Below are 16,642 nucleotides of genomic sequence, written 5' to 3'. Positions count from 1 at the left end.
GGGAGCCTCACCCTCTTTACCCCGTGGAGCCCCGCAGTGGGGAGGGATTATCACCCAGCGGCCCGGCTGAGAAAGGTGCAGCCTCCAGCCAGATGAGGCTCCAGCTGCATCTGCTGCCAGCAGCCTCGGAGGAGCCCCCAGGAGAAGGCCCGCTGCCCGAGCCCCGAGTCTTACCATCCTCCGTTTCCACATAGAGCCGGAGTCCCAGGTCCTTGTTACGGTTCAACAACCAGTGGTCGCTGGCTGCTGTCACGTCCAACACCAGCCAGCCCTCGTCCCCAGCTTGGAGCGTCTGAAGATCCAAAAAGAACAAGTCAGACTCCCTGTGGACACGAAAGAACAATTAACCGAGGGCCGGCACAGCTGTCTTTGTGTTTCCAGTGCCCACCTGGGGACCACCAGTGGGGCATCTACCGCCTGGCTCTGGGCTGGGCGCCTGACGCGTCTTATCTCACCGTATCTGCCATTCAAAGGTGTTACTGTGCCCGTGTACAGAGGGGAAACTGAGGCTCAGGAGCTCAGTGACCCGTCCAAGGTCCCACAGCTAGGACGGCAGGGCAGAGGCTTGAAGCCAGGACTGATGCTGGGCCTCTCTCACGGTGCCGGGGGCCTCGGGCCAAGCATCTTCCATCTGTGAGGGTGTGCTCCCCAGGAAGCTCCCCTTCTGTGCTCCGGGAAATGTCCCCCCAGGGCTGGGCCGACACACCGCCAGAGGCTTGACTGGGAGGCAGGGCGCGGGGCAGGCACCTGTTGGCCCGCTCCCTGACCACCTCGAACATGCTGACGTGGAGGGTCCTGTTGAGCGGGTGGGTGCTGGGCAGCTTGTAAATCCGGAACTCAGCAGCTGTGACCGCCTCCCCCGCCGGGATCTGGGTCAGGTCAAAGCGGAACTCCTTCCAGTGGGGCTCCTGGTGGCCCAGGGCATGGTCGAGCTCCACTGCAAGACAAAACAGGGCTGGCAGTCACACGTGATTCTGGGCTCAGGATCTGGGGTGGGCAGAGCCGGGTCGGAGCCAGGGGCCTGGGTGGCCTGGGTGGGGCTGGCTCCCTCCTCTGCACATGGGCTCACTCCCAGGCTTGCCTCCTGGGTGCTGAGAGGGCTCCATGAGCCTATGGTGAGGCCCCCAGCACAGAGCCCGGCACACGGTGGGTGCCAACAAGGGCAGCTTCCATTTCTGGCCCCCAAGCCCCAAACCCAGCCTGCCCCGCTCAGCCCCTGCTGGCTCTGGCATCCACACGTGAGGCAGAGGATGGGTCCCTCCTCTGGGGAGATGGACATCAGACCCAAGGCAGAAAAGGACCACGGTGGTGGGCAGGGACATAACTGAGCACACTTCAGGGGGACGGGGGTCTCCCAGACTCTGCTGATGTGCGTGAACGGGAGATGGGGGGAGAGGGAGTGCTTGCGGCTGTCACTGGAGCTGGGCCTTGAGGGGTGAGAATGAATTTGCCACAACGTCAAGGGAGAAGGACACTGCGGAGGAGGGACCAGCATGAGCAAAGGCCCAGAGCTGAAGAACGGACGGCACAGCAGGGACATCAACAGCCATGAAACACAGCAAAGGGCGAAAGGAGGCAGGTACCTTTTTGGAATAAGCTGAAGGAGGAAGGAGGGCCAGAGGGAGGCATGGAAAGGAACAAGAAGAAGCAAAACAGGAGTGACAGCTCCTGGAGAGGCCCTGTCAAGTGCTGGGAAGTCAGAGGGTCCCACAGTGTGGTGGGATCTGAGCAGCTTCCTGGAGGAGGTGACATCTGAACTGGCCTTGAAGGATGGAACAGAGTCTTGGCGGGTGAAGGGGGTGGGGAGGCCGTTCCAGGCAGAGGGGATCTCGTATGCACAGGTGTGGGGGTGCTGGGGCCACCCACATATCAGTGGTGTGGGGTACAGGGTGTGAGTCTGGCTGTGGCCTGACTGCAGAGGGCTGGAAATCCCGCCTAGGAGTGTGGGCTGTGCCTCTGGCCTGTGGGGCCGGGGTTCCGGGCAGCAGGGAAGTGGTGCGGTTTGAGGGTGGAGTGGAAGATATGCGTGGAGGCAAGGGTGAAGCACAGGCGGAAGGGGCACCCAGGGCAGCCTAGGGGGTGCTGGCATAAGAGCCCACGGGTAGGATCAAATCCCACATTTCCCCAGCTGCCCGGAAATGCCCAGGACAGTATATTTAGGACCATCTCTCTTGAGCCTCCTGTCACTTTCAACCGCTAAAAATCTGTGTTTCCGCAAAGCAGAGGCAGGAGCCGCCCAGCGCCTCCCCCAAAACCCAACACTGAGATTTTAATTACATGTCTGTGAGTCTTTTTAAAAATTCTCTCTCTGGCCACCAGGCTCAGTGACCACAAGACACCAGGCTGGTGGCGGAGGCGGATGTGGGGAGCACTTCCTGTCCTCGCGGTGGGGACCTGGTCCAGTGATGGACGGGCAAACAGCTGTGCTGGGCGGGGCCAGTGGACACACATGTTTAGGCAGGAGGAGATGGGCTTTTCATCTCCAGACTGGGGAGGAGAAGAAATAGAACATCCATTGTCCGACACGGTGCCAGAAACGCAGCAAATGCCCACCTGAGAGCCAGGCTGCTCCAGGCAGGTGACACGGGGTGGGGTCTGGGTCCTCCCACAGACGGAGAGCATGGAGGGCAGGGTTCTGGACCTCTGCCGAGTGATACTCACCATGAATATCTACACACGAGTCTCCTCCTCCCTACAGACACACTGACACATACACACACACAGCTTTGGTGACAAATCCTATGGATTCATGGACCGCACAGACCACCTGTGTTGCGTGGCTGTGTAAGAACCTCTGATCTGCAGGATGAAATGGGTCCAGGCTGTTGGCTGTCACAGGTTGGGGCACAGACAGTGAAGGAAGGTCACTCAGTCACACCCTTCGCCTGACCCCTTCAAAGCATCCTTAAGGGTATCTGCCCCTAAGGCACAGCAGGGGCTGACGGGTAGGACCCAGGGGCTCACTGGGAATTCTGTCTGCAGGCCTGATGCTGATTTCATGTTGGATCCGGGGACTGAGGGAACAACCCACGAACCCGCCAGCTCCACGAGGACACCAAGCTCTGTGGCCTCCCTCCCTTGCAGCCTGGGGGGCCCTTGTGCACTGGGTGAAGAGAGCCTCATTCACCTGAACTCACCCCAGTTCCAAACTTCCATCCTGTGGGTTTGCGAAATTGATAAATCACCCCGTAGTTCCAGCACGGAAACTGTCCACCCTGGCTGTTCCAGGCAGGCACTAGAAGGAGGGACATTTTAGGAAAATGATTTTCATCAAAAATTGGTGAAATTTCCTGAAGTGTGGAACTGGATAAAGAGAAACTCCTTTATCTGACAGTCAGTGGGGGAGGCCACCTGTGGATCTACAGCATTTTCAGCAGCTGTTGCTTTGAGTTAGAAGAGATATTTTCCAAAAACTGGTATTCAGGGGAAGCATTTTCTGGCACCTCTCTTTCCCTCTTGTTAACTGTGCAGACCAAGCCTATTTTAGCCAGAGAGGCAGCTTCGGGCAGCATGGAGAACTCTGGCCAGTGGTCAGGGCCCTCACTGCAGGCCTGATCCTGCACCAACCAGGTATGTACTTCTCCTCTTGGCCTCGTCTCCTCCTCTGTGAACTGGGAATAAGGATACTGCCCAGCTTTCCTCACGAGGCCATGAGGGCTTTGTAAACAGTCAGGCAATGGACCAGGAGAGGTGGCCATTCAACGGGAGTTCTGGATGAGCCTGACTTGCAATCTCCTAACCTTGTGCCAAGATGTGACACCCTCAGGAGGCCATGCCAGAAATTCCAAGGCCATGGGGTGGAGGAAAAGGGGAGATTTTGAATGATCTTTTTCTAAATAAACGTATTCATTCACTCTATTTATTCATTAATTTATCAAGTTCAATTTATAAACAAATTTATCAAGTTCTTATTGTATGTAAGACTCTGTTCTGGGCACTGGGAATACGGCAGTGAACAAGATAGATGAGTTAGGTCTCTGCATTCGTGGCGTTTACAGTCTAATGGGGGAGGGAAAATATAAACCAAAAAAACCCCAAGTAAAATAGGAGATATCATTTCTACTGTAAGTGAAATATAGAGAGTCATGGGCTCAAGAGTAATGGGAAGGAAGTGATGCTTTTCACAGGGTGCTCAGCATGGCCTTGAGAAAGAAACAGGTAGAGCAGATGCAAACATTCTCACTCGTTGCTGGTAGAATGCTTTGGAAAGGAATTTGGCAATATCCTTTTGTGATACTCTGGCAAAATTATACACGAATTCACCCTTTGACACAACAATCCCAAATATGCACTGGCAAAAATATGAAAAGACACGTGCACAAAGCTATTCATTGGGCATGGGGAACAGACAAAGCTACGCCTGCCTCAGTAGGGACCTCTAAATGTCTATTTTCCACAAAATTATAAATGCTGCCTAAAATGTTCAAACACCTAACCAGCTTCTGTCTGGGGAAGCAGCAGCAAATGAATACCTTCTGAATCACCTTAATGTGGCTTCCGGAACAATAAAGAATCATGATTCACCAATGTGTGCTAATGGGACCCTGGGCCTTCTCCTCCAGCCCCTGATAAAACCACCTCCAGATCCCATGTTTGTGGGAAGGGCCCGCTGTGGGCAGGAGGTGCCTCCCCCGCCACGGCCACTGTCCACATTCCGCCTTTCCATGTTGGAGGCCCTGCACCCGCCACTCACAGGCTAGGTCTCCAGATGCCACACCCTGAGTCCGCCAGACCGACGCCAGCAAAGGCTTCGGCTATTTTTGTGTCCTGGACAAAATTTAGAGTCACCTGGACAACCTAAATCTGTCTTGTTTGTGACCAAAAAGGAAGACTTCAAAAGACACCCTCTTTCTCCAGCCCAGAGCGGCTATTAAGAGAACAGAGGCTTCTGACCTGTCCATCAGTCTTTCCTGCCCTCAACCCCTTCCCCAGCCCTGCAGGGCCCCCAGGAGGAGCCTAAGCTCAGCTCTGCGTTCCAGGCCCCCTGAGCTGGCCCAGCCCACTGCTCCTGGGCCTTCTGGTTGCCAACGCCCTCCCCCTGAGTCCCTCCTCGAAGCCGCTCTCTCCTGGGTTGACCCCATCTGCCATGTCTACAGGCTACTTTCCTCCCAGCCCAGCTGTAAGAGCCCCCTCATCCTCCTCTGACCCCACACAGGTCAGCCTGTTGGTCTTGCCCTTTCCCCCGTCCCAGGGGTCCCCATCCCTAGTTCATCTGCCCCTCTGGACGGTGAGCAGTTTGAGGGCACAGACTGAACAACGTGGGGTGGAAACGAGAGGCTCTCAGCATTCTGCTCATCGAGCCACTTGTGTTCCGGGGCCCAGAGGGGATGTCCCCCTCTGTTCTTCCCAAAGGCTCCTGGTCCCCAGGACAGTAGTTCAGCATCCAGCATCCTCAGCCTCTTGGGCTGGGGCATCTTGCTGGTCTGGGAGTGACTCCCACGTCACAGCGTGTCTCCATCAGAAGCCACCCATGTTTTCACTCTGCTGTGGGACTTGCCGCCTTTCACAGCTGGGCTCCTGAGCTGAGGGCAGGCTTCCCGGGGCCCAAGGAGGCGGACAGGTTGGGCCTGTCTGGCTAGTCCTGCTGGTAACAAGGCCGAGAGCCCCACTTCAGACCTAAAACAAGGAGCAGGTCTCTACGGCCTCTGGAGGCCCATCGGGGGAGCTGCGGAATTGATCACCTATCGAGTGTGCACTCGCAGGGGCTATCTCCCATCCAGAAATCTCAGCGCTGCTGAGAGGAGGCCAGCCTTTAGTTCTGAGGTATTTTTAGTCAGTTTTCATTACTGACTTTTTTCGAGAGCTGTTTCCATAAATGGCCCTGTCATAATTACTGGTCCAGGCCTCAGACGGCTTTGGACCCCAAATGAAAAGGGAACACCCGCACACTCCACCACATCAAGCCTGCTGAGGCCAAAATTAGATCCAAGGAGACGTGAGCAAGGAGGATGCGATTCCTCCAGTTCAAACCAGGGAAAGAACTGACTGTGGGAGTTTTCCAGAAAGATGTGGTCATGGTGACACATCCCCTCTGTCCCGTGGGGAATGGGTTCCTGTGAGGAAATGGTCTGGTTGTTCCTCCCTACCCTGTGCCTCCCTCCTGGAGGAGCCCCCATCAGCAGGCAGGGGGTGGGCACATTCTTTGGTCAGAGCTGGAAAGGCCTCCAGGGCACCCCTCACAGATGGGGAAACTGAGGCCCAGAAGGAGCAGAGACTTGCCAGGAGTCACGTGTCAGGTTAGGGCCCTTGATGTGGACTTTTGGACTTGGAGCCCATATAAAATGAGTGGCCCTAGAGTTCCTGCTGGAGGCAATATTGGCGGGGGGCGGGGGGCAGGAAGGAGTCACCTGTCAATAAGGTTCTTCTGTCAACAGGTGCCCTGAGAATGCCTGCTGAAGCCACCTTCCTCCAGGCAGGGCCCTGTGGAGACTCGGAGTCCCAGGAGAGGGCCCAGGAAGATGCTGCACCCACTGTTGGCTTCCAGAAAGATAGGGAGGGCCCCACTTCTGCCCCACCAGACCAGGCCCGGGCTCCTTCCCCTGGCTCTCGGGGCTCCTTCCCCTGGCTCTCGGGGCTCCTTCCCCTGGCTCTCGGCACTCCCTGCCTCCAGCTGCATCCCTCTTTCCTTCAACTTTGCATGTCTGCTATGCAGGGCCTGGGGTGCACGGTGGCATGGCGGTGCCATGAGAATCAGATTTGGTCCCTGTTCTCAGGTTGTTCACGGTTTCCTGGGGAGCAGGAGAAAGGAGCCAGGCATACCCCTGAATCTACAGGCAGAAAGCAACCAGAATTCTAAGAGAAATATACACGATGAAGGTGAGGACTCTAATCATGGAGGGTGCCTTGGGGAGGAGGGGTCAGAGAACACTTTTCTAGAAAACATATTTGAGAGTGCTGGAACAATTTTGACAAGCAGACATGGAGGAGAGTATTCTAGGCAAAGACACAGAGGTGGGAAATAATGTGTCAGCTCCCATTTTTCAAGTGCTGAACTGTGTCAGGCACCATGCTGGGCATGTTACACATGCCTGTTCTCTTAATGCTTATCTAACTGTATTAGTTATCTACTGCTGTGTAACAAATTACCCCAAATGTAGCAGCTTAAATCAACAACCACCTATTATTTCACATATTTTCTGAGGGTCAGGAGCCCAGGCACTTAGCTGGGTGGGTCTGGCTCAGGGTCTCTCATGATGTGACAGTCAAGATATCAGCTGGGGCTGCAGTCTCTGAAGACTTGACGGGATGAACAGATCCACTTCTCAGCTCACTCACATGGCTGTTGTTGACGCAGGCTTCAGTTCCTCACCCTGTGGGCCTCTCCATGGAGCTGTTCACAACATGACTTCCCTCAGAACAAGTAATCTGGCTGTAGGGGGGACCCAAGATGGAAGCTGCAGTCTTTTATAACCTAATCTTGGAAGTGACATATCATCACTATTGTCATATTCTATTGGTCACACAGACCAGCACTGGCATAGGGTGGGAGGGGTCTACACAAGGGTGTGAATATTGGGAGGCAGGGATCATTGAGAGCCATATTGGAGGCTGGCGACCACAACAACCCTGTGAAAAAGGCATCATGCACCCCATTTTATAGAAGAGAAAACTGAAGACCAGAGAAATTAACTGATTTGCACAAGGCCACAACCAGAAGCACCCTAGGTGGGATTAGGGTCTAGGTGTGTCTGTCTCCAAAGTCTACATTCTTTCTCCTCATCAATGGCCTCGCCAAGTTGGGGACATGTCAAGGGAGCACTGTGTGGTTCAGTTGGACTAAAACGCTGAATGTTGGGTGCCAGGCTGGGGGAACTTGAATTCTACTGTGGCATGAAGGGACACACAGAAGGATCCTGAGCAGGGAAAGCCATGAGTGGATTTTCACTTAAGGAAGTAGAGTTCCAGAACACGCCAAGAGTTTTCTCACCTCCATGCCTCCCCTCTGCCTGAACATCTCCTCTCACCTCCTTCTGACTAAATTCTACCCCTCTTTCAAGGTCTAGCACCAGTGGCACCTTCTGCCAAGACTTCTCTGTGCCCCAGCCAGGAGGCCATTCTTCTTCCTCCTCCTCCAGCCTTGTTTGTCTCCCATAAAATGAGAAAGGGACCTTGTCTCTCTTCTGTAGTATTGGATTGTTCATTCTGTGGCCATTCCTTAACAAACACTACTGTGAACCTACTGTGTGCTGTTCTCCTTCCTGGCTATCTTGGGGCCTGCTACAAAGCCCAGCCCCAGCCCAAGATCTACTCATTACAGTGGGAATGATAGGCCCACAGTCAATTTAATGTAAATTATCACAATTTTCTCCATACCCAAGTCTTGCAGGCTTTAGCTTCCCCAGAGCCCTCACTGTATTCAGAGCCCTAGACTGCTCAGAAGAAAGGCAGCTGCTCAGGCGACAGAGCCAGCAGTTAAAGGAAATAACTGGGTTTTACTTCTGGTCTTGTCATTAGCCAACTGGCCTTCAGCTAAAAAAAAAACAAACAAAGCTAACATTTACAGTCATGCACTGCATAACAATGTTTCAGTCAATGACAGACCACATACGATGGTGGTTCCATAAGATTAGTGCCATATAGCCTAGGTGTGTAGTGGGCTATACCATCTAGGTTTGTGTAAGGACACTCTATGATGTTTGCACAACAACAAAGCCTCCTAATGATGCATTTCTCAGAATGTATCCCCATCATTAAGTGACACGTGACTGTACCGAGCATTTACCAGGCACTGTTTCAGCGCTTTACATAGATTATTAAATCATTTAATACTCATATCCATCCTATGAGGCAGGAACTACTATCTCTCCCATTTTATAAATGAGGAAACTGAGGCACAGAGCATTAAATAACTTACACAAAAATCATATAAATAGTATCTTAGGTCAGGCTTCCTGGACGACAGACTCTGAGTCGGCAGGTTTACTGGAGAGGGTTCTTCTTTGTAGGGAAAGGAGAGAGCAGGATTGGACACAGTTGAGCAGTGATGCGACCACAACAAAGGCCTCAGCCCATTCCATCTGCACAAGGAGCTCGGGGCTGGTGGCCCTTCAGAGTTGTCCCTCCTTGAGGCATAGGGGCTGGACATTTATACCCCATAAACCAGTCACTGAATGTGGGGTGCCCCCAGAGAGGGTGCCTAATCTTGGGAAGAAGCTCCTGTGGGCCTAGTTGATCGATCCCTGGAGAAGGACTCAGCTGTCAGCAGCCCACCCTCCAGACAGCTGGGGCGATGAGTGACTCAATCCTGAAGAGCAGATCTGGGCAGCACCACAGCATCCACTCCAAACAGTAAGTGGCAGAATGGGGATCTGAACCCATGTGGCCTGATCCTGGAACTGTGCTCTTTACCACTTGGCTACAGGTCCCTTAGTAAATGATGATGCGGGGGAGGGTGTAGATAAACACGGCAGGCTCTTCCCTCATCATACTGACTGCCATTTATTGAGCAGTGCCAGGCATTTGCTAAGTTTTTAAGTGCCTTAACTATTTAACCGCTGCACTATGATACAGGTATTATTATCCCAATTTTAAAGGTAAGAAAACTGAGATGCAGAGACTTTAAGTAACCTGTTAACATCTCACAGCTCTCGAGTGGCAGACCCAGGATTGAAACTCAGTGTGCCCTGCTCCAGAGTAATTAACCACTCTGCTCTCCCACCTCCAGGGCCCACCCTCCTCATTGCTCTGATCCAGTTTTCACATCTGCTCCTATGGATCTGGGCACGCAGGAATTGGGTCAGTCACTTATATTCTTTGAGATTCAACTTCCTCCTCTGAGATCTAGGGGCAACAGTAGTCATTTATCCCAGAAGGGTGAGAAAACACTGAGGAGATGGGGAATGGAGGAGAAGGAGTCAGTCATGAGGATCCATAGGGCACACCGCCCTGATGGCCAGATAGGGTTTTGGAAAAAAGGGACCCACCTTCAACTCTTGGAAGACAAATACCTTTGGAAACCATCAACAAAATGAAAAGCAACCTATGGAATGGGAGTAAATATTTGCAAACCACATACAATCATACATTGCCTAATGACGTTTCAGTCAACGATGGACCACATAGTCGATGGTGGTCCCATAAGATCAGTACCATGTAGCCAGGGAATGTAGTAGGCTATACCATCTAGGTTTGTGTGAGTACATTCTGTGATGTTCACATGACAACGAAATCGTCTAACGACGCATTTCTCATAATGTATCCCCATCATTAAGTGACACATGATTGTACCTGATAAGGGGCTAATATCCAAAATATATAAAGAACTCATACAACTCAATAGCAAAAAAACAAATAATCTGATTTAAAAATGGGCAGAGGAACTGAATAGACATTTTTCCAAAGGAGACATACAAATGGGCAAAACGTTCATGAAAAGGTGCTCAACATCACTAATCATCAGCAAAACACAATGAGATATTACTTCGCACCTCTTAGAATGGCTAAGGGTGGAACCATGTGCAGCTACTACGGAAAACAGTATGGAAGTTCCTCAAAAAACTAAAAATAGAACTACCACATGATCTAACAATCCCACTTCCGGGTATGTACCCAAAGGAAATGAAAACAGGATCTCAAAGAGATACCTGCACTCCCATGTTCATTGCAGCATTATCACAATAGCCAAGATATGGAAACAACCTAAGTGTCCATCTACAAATGAATGGACAAAGAAGACGTGGTATATATACACAATAGAATACTATTCGACCATGAGAAAGAAGGAAACCCTCCCATTTCCGACAACACAGATGGACCTTGAGGACATTATACTAAGTGAAATAAGACAAACAGTGCATGGTATCTTAAATGTGCAATCTAAAAAAAAGTCGAAGTCAAAGAAACAGAGAGCAGAAAAGTGGTTGCCAGGGGCTGGGGGTGGGGGAAATAGGGAGAGGTTGGTAAAAGAATACAAACTTGGGCCGGCCCCGTGGCTTAGCGGTTAAGTGCACGCGCTCCGCTACTGGTGGCCCGGGTTTGGATCCCGGGCGCGCACCGATGCACCGCTTCTCCGGCCATGCTGAGGCCGCGTCCCACATACAGCAACTAGGAGGATGTGCATCTATGACATATGACTATCTACTGGGGCTTTGGAGAGAAAAAAAGGAGGAGGATTGGCAATAGATGTTAGCTCAGAGCCGGTCTTCCTCAGCAAAAAGACGAGGATTAGCATGGATGTTAGCTCAGGGCTGATCTTCCTCACAAAAAAAAAAAAAAAAGGATACAAACTTTCAGTTATAAGATTAATAAGGTCTGAGGATCTAATGTAAAACATACTGACTATAGTTGATAATACTGTATCGTATAATTGAAATTTGCTAAGAAAGCAAAACTTAAATGTTCTAATAAATAAATAAATGGTGATGGATGTGTTAACTCGATGGGAGGGGAATCTTTTCACAATGTGTACATATATCAAATCATTACAATGTATACTTTAAATACCTTACAATTTTATATGTCAACTGTACCTCAATAAAGCTGAAATAATTAATTAATTAGTTAATTAATTTTTAAAAAGAGAAATATTTTTGGGCATGTGGTCACTCTAATAGTCTTTAAGATGGAGAAAGGATTTACTATTGAATGAAAAGACAAAATAGCAAAACAGTGGGCATTTATGTCCTACTTTGTAAAAAGTATTAATAAAATATTAGTATCTGTATTAATAAAATATCAGGGCTGGTTGGCGGGGGGGGTGCTGTTATATGTTTCTAAACATACGGTCTGAATTTTCTATAATAAATCTGCATGGTATGAATTTTCTACAATTAACATGCATTAGTTCTATAAATCCTAAAACAAAGATATTTTTTAAGTGACATTCTCTGTTTACAACATACATTCAATACAGTACAATTCAGCAGCACTTACTGCATCTAATGACAGGCCAGGCCCCAGGCTGGATGGAGAGGCAGCTTCTATGGGGAAGAAGAGCAGAGGATGTGCAGGCAGGGAGACAACCTGCTGTGTCACCTTGGGAAAATCACCTAACTTCTCTGAGCCTCACTCTCCTCTTTTTAAAACAAAGACATGACAGTAACTGTGAGGTGCAAATGAAGGAACATATGTGGAGTTCTGGGCATGTGGTCATCACTGGGTACCATCTCACACAACCCCTGAACAGCCCCACAGGGTGGGTGCTGTGACTATCTCCATTTTACAGAGGAGGAAACTGAGGCTCCGAGAGGTGAACTGGAAAGACCAGATCACCCTGAGAGTAGGTGGTGGAGTCAAGATGCAAACTCTGTCTGTCTGAGTCCCAGGTCAGAACCCCCCCCCGGTCCTGCCTGCCCTCCCACCGCTCAGCCCTTCCTCGTGTCCAGACAAGAGTGTCACTGTCCAGACCACCTGACGCTCATCTTCACGGCTTATGATTTGTCAGTTGTCTCTCCCACTAGAAGATCAGCTCCATGAGGGCAGGGACTTTGTTTCGTTCACTGTCATATCCCAGTAACTAGAACTGTGCCTGGCACAGAAGATGGCTCCATTCTGTTCGGGATAGACTTCTGCCCGCAGTGCTATCTGTGCCTCAGTTTCTCAATCTGGAACATGGTACCTGCTGCTCTGCTGACACGAGGTGGAGAGGATTCAGGAGGAACACGCAGAGGTGGTCCTTCCTGCCCCTCTTCCTCCCTCAGGAGGGGCTGGGCTGGCCTGAGGGGCCCGAGGTGCACCAGTCACACATACACTCGGCCCGAGGACATGGGGTGTTGTGAGAAGGTGCCTCTGACACAGAGCCACAGGGTGAGGGCTGGGAGGCCCCTTGTTTTCTGACAGCATCCCTGTAGACTGGACGAGAAAGCAGAGGCCCAGAGAAGGGAAGGGACGTGACTTGGGATGCACAGGCCTCAATGGCGGGCCTGGGCGGTACAAGAAGCTGGGTGTTGTCTCCCAGCTCAGGGCTCGTCTCCCTGAGCACAGGGGACACCAGGGACAGGCCCCATCTGCTCCTCGTGGGTATCAGCCCCCATTACAGTGTCCTGGCCAAGGGGAGCCAGAGTCTACAAGGCTGAGATTGACATCAGGCCAGGCAGGCTCTGACTGCAGCCCTGACCTCCCAACACAGGCGCTGTCAGTCAGGACCCGGGCTCCTAAAGCATCTGCTGGGACACAGAGGTCTGACCCAGGGGGGGAGGCCTGCGAGAGGCCCACGGCCTCTGGGTCCTACCGGCTGCCACTGACGGTCAGGGGCCTGGCAGGCACCAGGTCTGGCTTCCCAGGAGCCAGATGAGGCTGATAGGAAAGGTGGAGCTGGAGGCAACAGGTGTGGGAGCCTGGGCGTGGGTGCTGGTACCACAGCGACTCTGCTATTAGATTCCACGGTGGTTCAGGGGCCGCAGACCCAGGGCCCTGGGGCCCAGGCCTCCAAACCAGGTAAGAATCCTGGTAGGTGTCTAATGCCCACATCAGCCTAGGTAATTACCAGTTAAAACTGCTCTATCTGAAAGAGTTCTACTAGTGCAGTGAGTACATCAGAATAAAGAAGGTCCTTCTGACAGCTGGCTGGGCCCGCCCACAGACTGGGCTTCCCCTGAACAAAGATCTGCTTGTTAATCTCACAGCGTCAGAGGCCTTAGATCTTAATGAAACATGCAGAGGTGGCGTGGGAAGAAGCTGGGATCTGGAATCCACAGCCTAGATGATGCCACGGACATGCTGTGTGGCCCTGGGCTGAATATTTAACCTCTCTGAGCCCATGAAATGAGGCTGGTAAAACAGCATCACATGTTGCATGGATGAAATGAGGAATTATAAAGCTATGGAACTTCAAATGATAATTTTTATTTTAAAAATAGGTAGACAGACCTTTGGTTGGCTTTTAAAATCTGTTTCTGGGTTTCACATGTGTATAAGACATGTGGGGACATTCTTGTCACATCCACACCAAGGCTGGGCAGCAGCTGGGAGGAACTGGGGTCAGCAGCGACCAGGGCCAGGTTCACCCTACAAGAGAGGGGCTGACTCTCTGCTCCTCCCCCTCCGCCAACCAAACGCACAACACCCTGAGGATGCATCAGTCACTAGGATCCCCATTTTACAAGGAGGGAGCTGAGGCTCAGAGACGGAGAGGGACTTGCCTAAGATCACACAGCAGAGGCAGGAGAGGAACCAAGTCCACCTGAGCAAAGGGCACTGCTCGATTCACAGCAGCAGCTCCCACCAAGGCTGTGCATGCCCTGACCCAGGGGATGCTGAGGGAAGCAGGACATGGGCTGGGCAGTGACTCACTCTAATGGATGGCTCCCCTGGGGGCATTCTCGGGGTGACTGCATCCACAGCTCTTCTTGGTCCTGAGCCTGGGTCAGCTTGTCCCGAGGACAGAGCTCCAGCTTCAGGTCCACATATGGTCTCCTCTGTCCCCACCCCACCCTCTAGACAGGAAGATGGCATCCAGAACCCACTGGCCCAAGTCCTGTGCCGGGCACTGGGCTCTCAGCAGAGGTCAACAGTGGCCTCCTGCTGCTCGCTCCCCCACCTCAGCCCACCACCAGCTCTGGGTTGGGGGGGACAGAGGCCTCCTTGGCTGTCCCCTCTTCCTGCAATATGTAGGAAGCAAAAGGCTGAGGATCCCAAAAAACCTGGTGCTGCTCTATCCCCTGGGTTCCTCCACCTAAACCCCTCTGAAAGCTCTCTCTACTCTGAAAGCCTGCCCTCCTGACAACAGAAACATCGCCTCCTTGAGCACTGAATGTAGGACCAAACAGTCTGGGCCTGTCCTGGCCACGCAGAGGCTGTGCTATCCTGGGCATGTCACTGTCTCTCTGAGTCTCACTGTCCTCACCTGGGAAATGGGGGTAAATATCATGGCTGTTAACAGGGTTGCTGGGAGGATTAAGAGCGATGCTGTAGGTGAAGGGAGGCTGGTGGCCTTGGCAAGGGTCCTCTCCTGCTCTCGGGAGTTCTCCCCACCTCGGGCTGAGCTGTAGTCCTTGGGTCCCCAGGTCCAGCCTGGTTTTGCCCCAGCCCAGACCCTGCCCCTCACTGGCCACAGGCAGGAGGCAAAGCAGATAGGGGACAAATATTCACGACTGTACATTAAAGAGAGTTTGGTAATGGAAAAGGCTTCTTTGAGAACTTTAAAGGTAAATGGCTCCACGATTTGGAGTAAAATTTCTGCAGAGGAAAAGCTGGGCTTTGCCTGGGAGAACATCTTTGCCCACTGGGTCATTCCACAGTCCTGGACACTCCTGCCAAGCCAAGCCATGTCCCAGGTGTGGGCCCAGGGTGACAAGACCACAGGGCCTGCCCCACTGAGCTGAGTCTCCTTGTCCACTCACTCCCTGACAGCCACACCCACCTAAGGCTCTGGGGCCCTGGCCCAGGGAAGAGGCTGCTGTGGACTCAGGACATCTGGTCTCTCATCTCAGCTCTGGTCACTTTGATGATGTGACCAGTCTTTTCCACACTGAACTTTGTCCCTTTCTTCAGTGCTGCCCTTATCACAGGGACAGCATCACAGCCTCTGTTTACTCATCTGTCTCCCCAGGACCAGCCTGTCCTGGCACTGCCCAGGTCCACCCGACATGACATGATTCCTACTCCTGGGTGTGTTGGGGGGGCGGGTGAAGGTTCACGCCCCTGGATTCACATTCCTACGTCTGCCCCTGCCCTTTCCGCAGCCTCCACTCCCCTTAGATCGCCCCGCCCTGACCCCGTGTGTCCGCGTCCACGACACGGTCACTCCCCGTTCAAGGCCGGGGCTCGCACTGCCCAGGTCGTCCACGCGCCCCTGCAGCCCCTGTCTCTCCCCGAGGGGCCCCCGACGGGCGCGGACACAGCCCGCCGTCCCCGCACGCGCGCTCCGCGGAGGTCGCACGGTCACCGCGGGTCCCCGCCGCCACCCCGGGGGCCGGCACTCACCCATGTTGACGAAGCTCATGACCAGGTCGGCGTGGCCCAGGCGCCGCCCGGGGGGCCCGCCGTCCTCGTCGTCGTCGCCGGCCATGGCGTGGTAGAGGTCCAGCATGAAGAGCGGCGCGGACGCGGGCGGCCGGGCGGCGGCGGGCGGCGCGCGGGGCCGGGGCCGCCCGGGCAGCCCGAGCACCGCCAGGATCTCGCGCTGCAGGTCGCGGCGCTCGCGCGGGCCCAGGCGGCGGGGCGGGCAGCCGGGCGGGGGCCGCGGGCCGGGGCCGCCGCCGCTCAGCGCGCACAGCGCCAGGCCCAGGAGCCAGAGCGGGCCGGGGCGCGCGGCCATGGCGGCCGGACCGGCGGGCGCTCACCGGGCGCGCATCCGCCCCGCGGCCGGGCCGGGGACCCCGACGGCGAGCGCCGGGCCGACCTAGGGCGCCCCCCGCGCCGCACCTGCCGCGGCTCCGGGCCGTGCGGACGCGCCCGCCGCCTCGGGGCAGGGGCTGCTCCGGGGACTGGGACTGTCGGCCAAGCTGCCTGTCGCCGAGGCCCGCTCAGCGGAGGAGCGGCGGGAGGCTCCCGTCGGCGCTCGGCGAGGCGCGGACGCTCGAGCGCCTCCTCAGCCGGACCCGCCGTCTGTGCCGCTGCGGCCCTTCGCTCCCGCGCCCCGCCGTCGGGTCCCGCCCCCTCCAGGCGGACCAATGGGGGCCCGGGGCGGGGCCAGGCCCGCGGAAGCCACGCCCCCGGGAAGCGGCTCTGAGATGTGGTTGGCGTCGCAGGTGGTGGCTACTCC

General features: G+C 53.9%; 1 protein-coding gene across 1 annotated transcript in view; it reads right to left on the bottom strand.

The window, feature by feature from the left end:
- LOC147914085 (bone morphogenetic protein 8B-like) overlaps nt 1–16,195 on the bottom strand; it is a 31,446-nt gene extending 15,251 nt beyond the window's left edge. Inside the window, exons 1-3 of the mRNA XM_087446209.1 lie at nt 15,862–16,195; nt 748–937; nt 175–323 (exon numbers count right to left, since the gene is read on the bottom strand). Coding sequence (XP_087302335.1) covers nt 175–323; nt 748–937; nt 15,862–16,195 — 673 coding nt within the window. The remainder of the gene's footprint in view (nt 1–174; nt 324–747; nt 938–15,861) is intronic.
- Nucleotides 16,196–16,642: the final 447 nt, after the last annotated feature.

Source organism: Ceratotherium simum, chromosome 22, assembly GCF_057802395.1.
Source record: "Ceratotherium simum simum isolate JZ-2026a chromosome 22, ASM5780239v1, whole genome shotgun sequence".
Lineage (NCBI taxonomy): Eukaryota > Metazoa > Chordata > Mammalia > Perissodactyla > Rhinocerotidae > Ceratotherium > Ceratotherium simum.
This window is presented reverse-complemented; position numbering and strand designations above follow the sequence as displayed.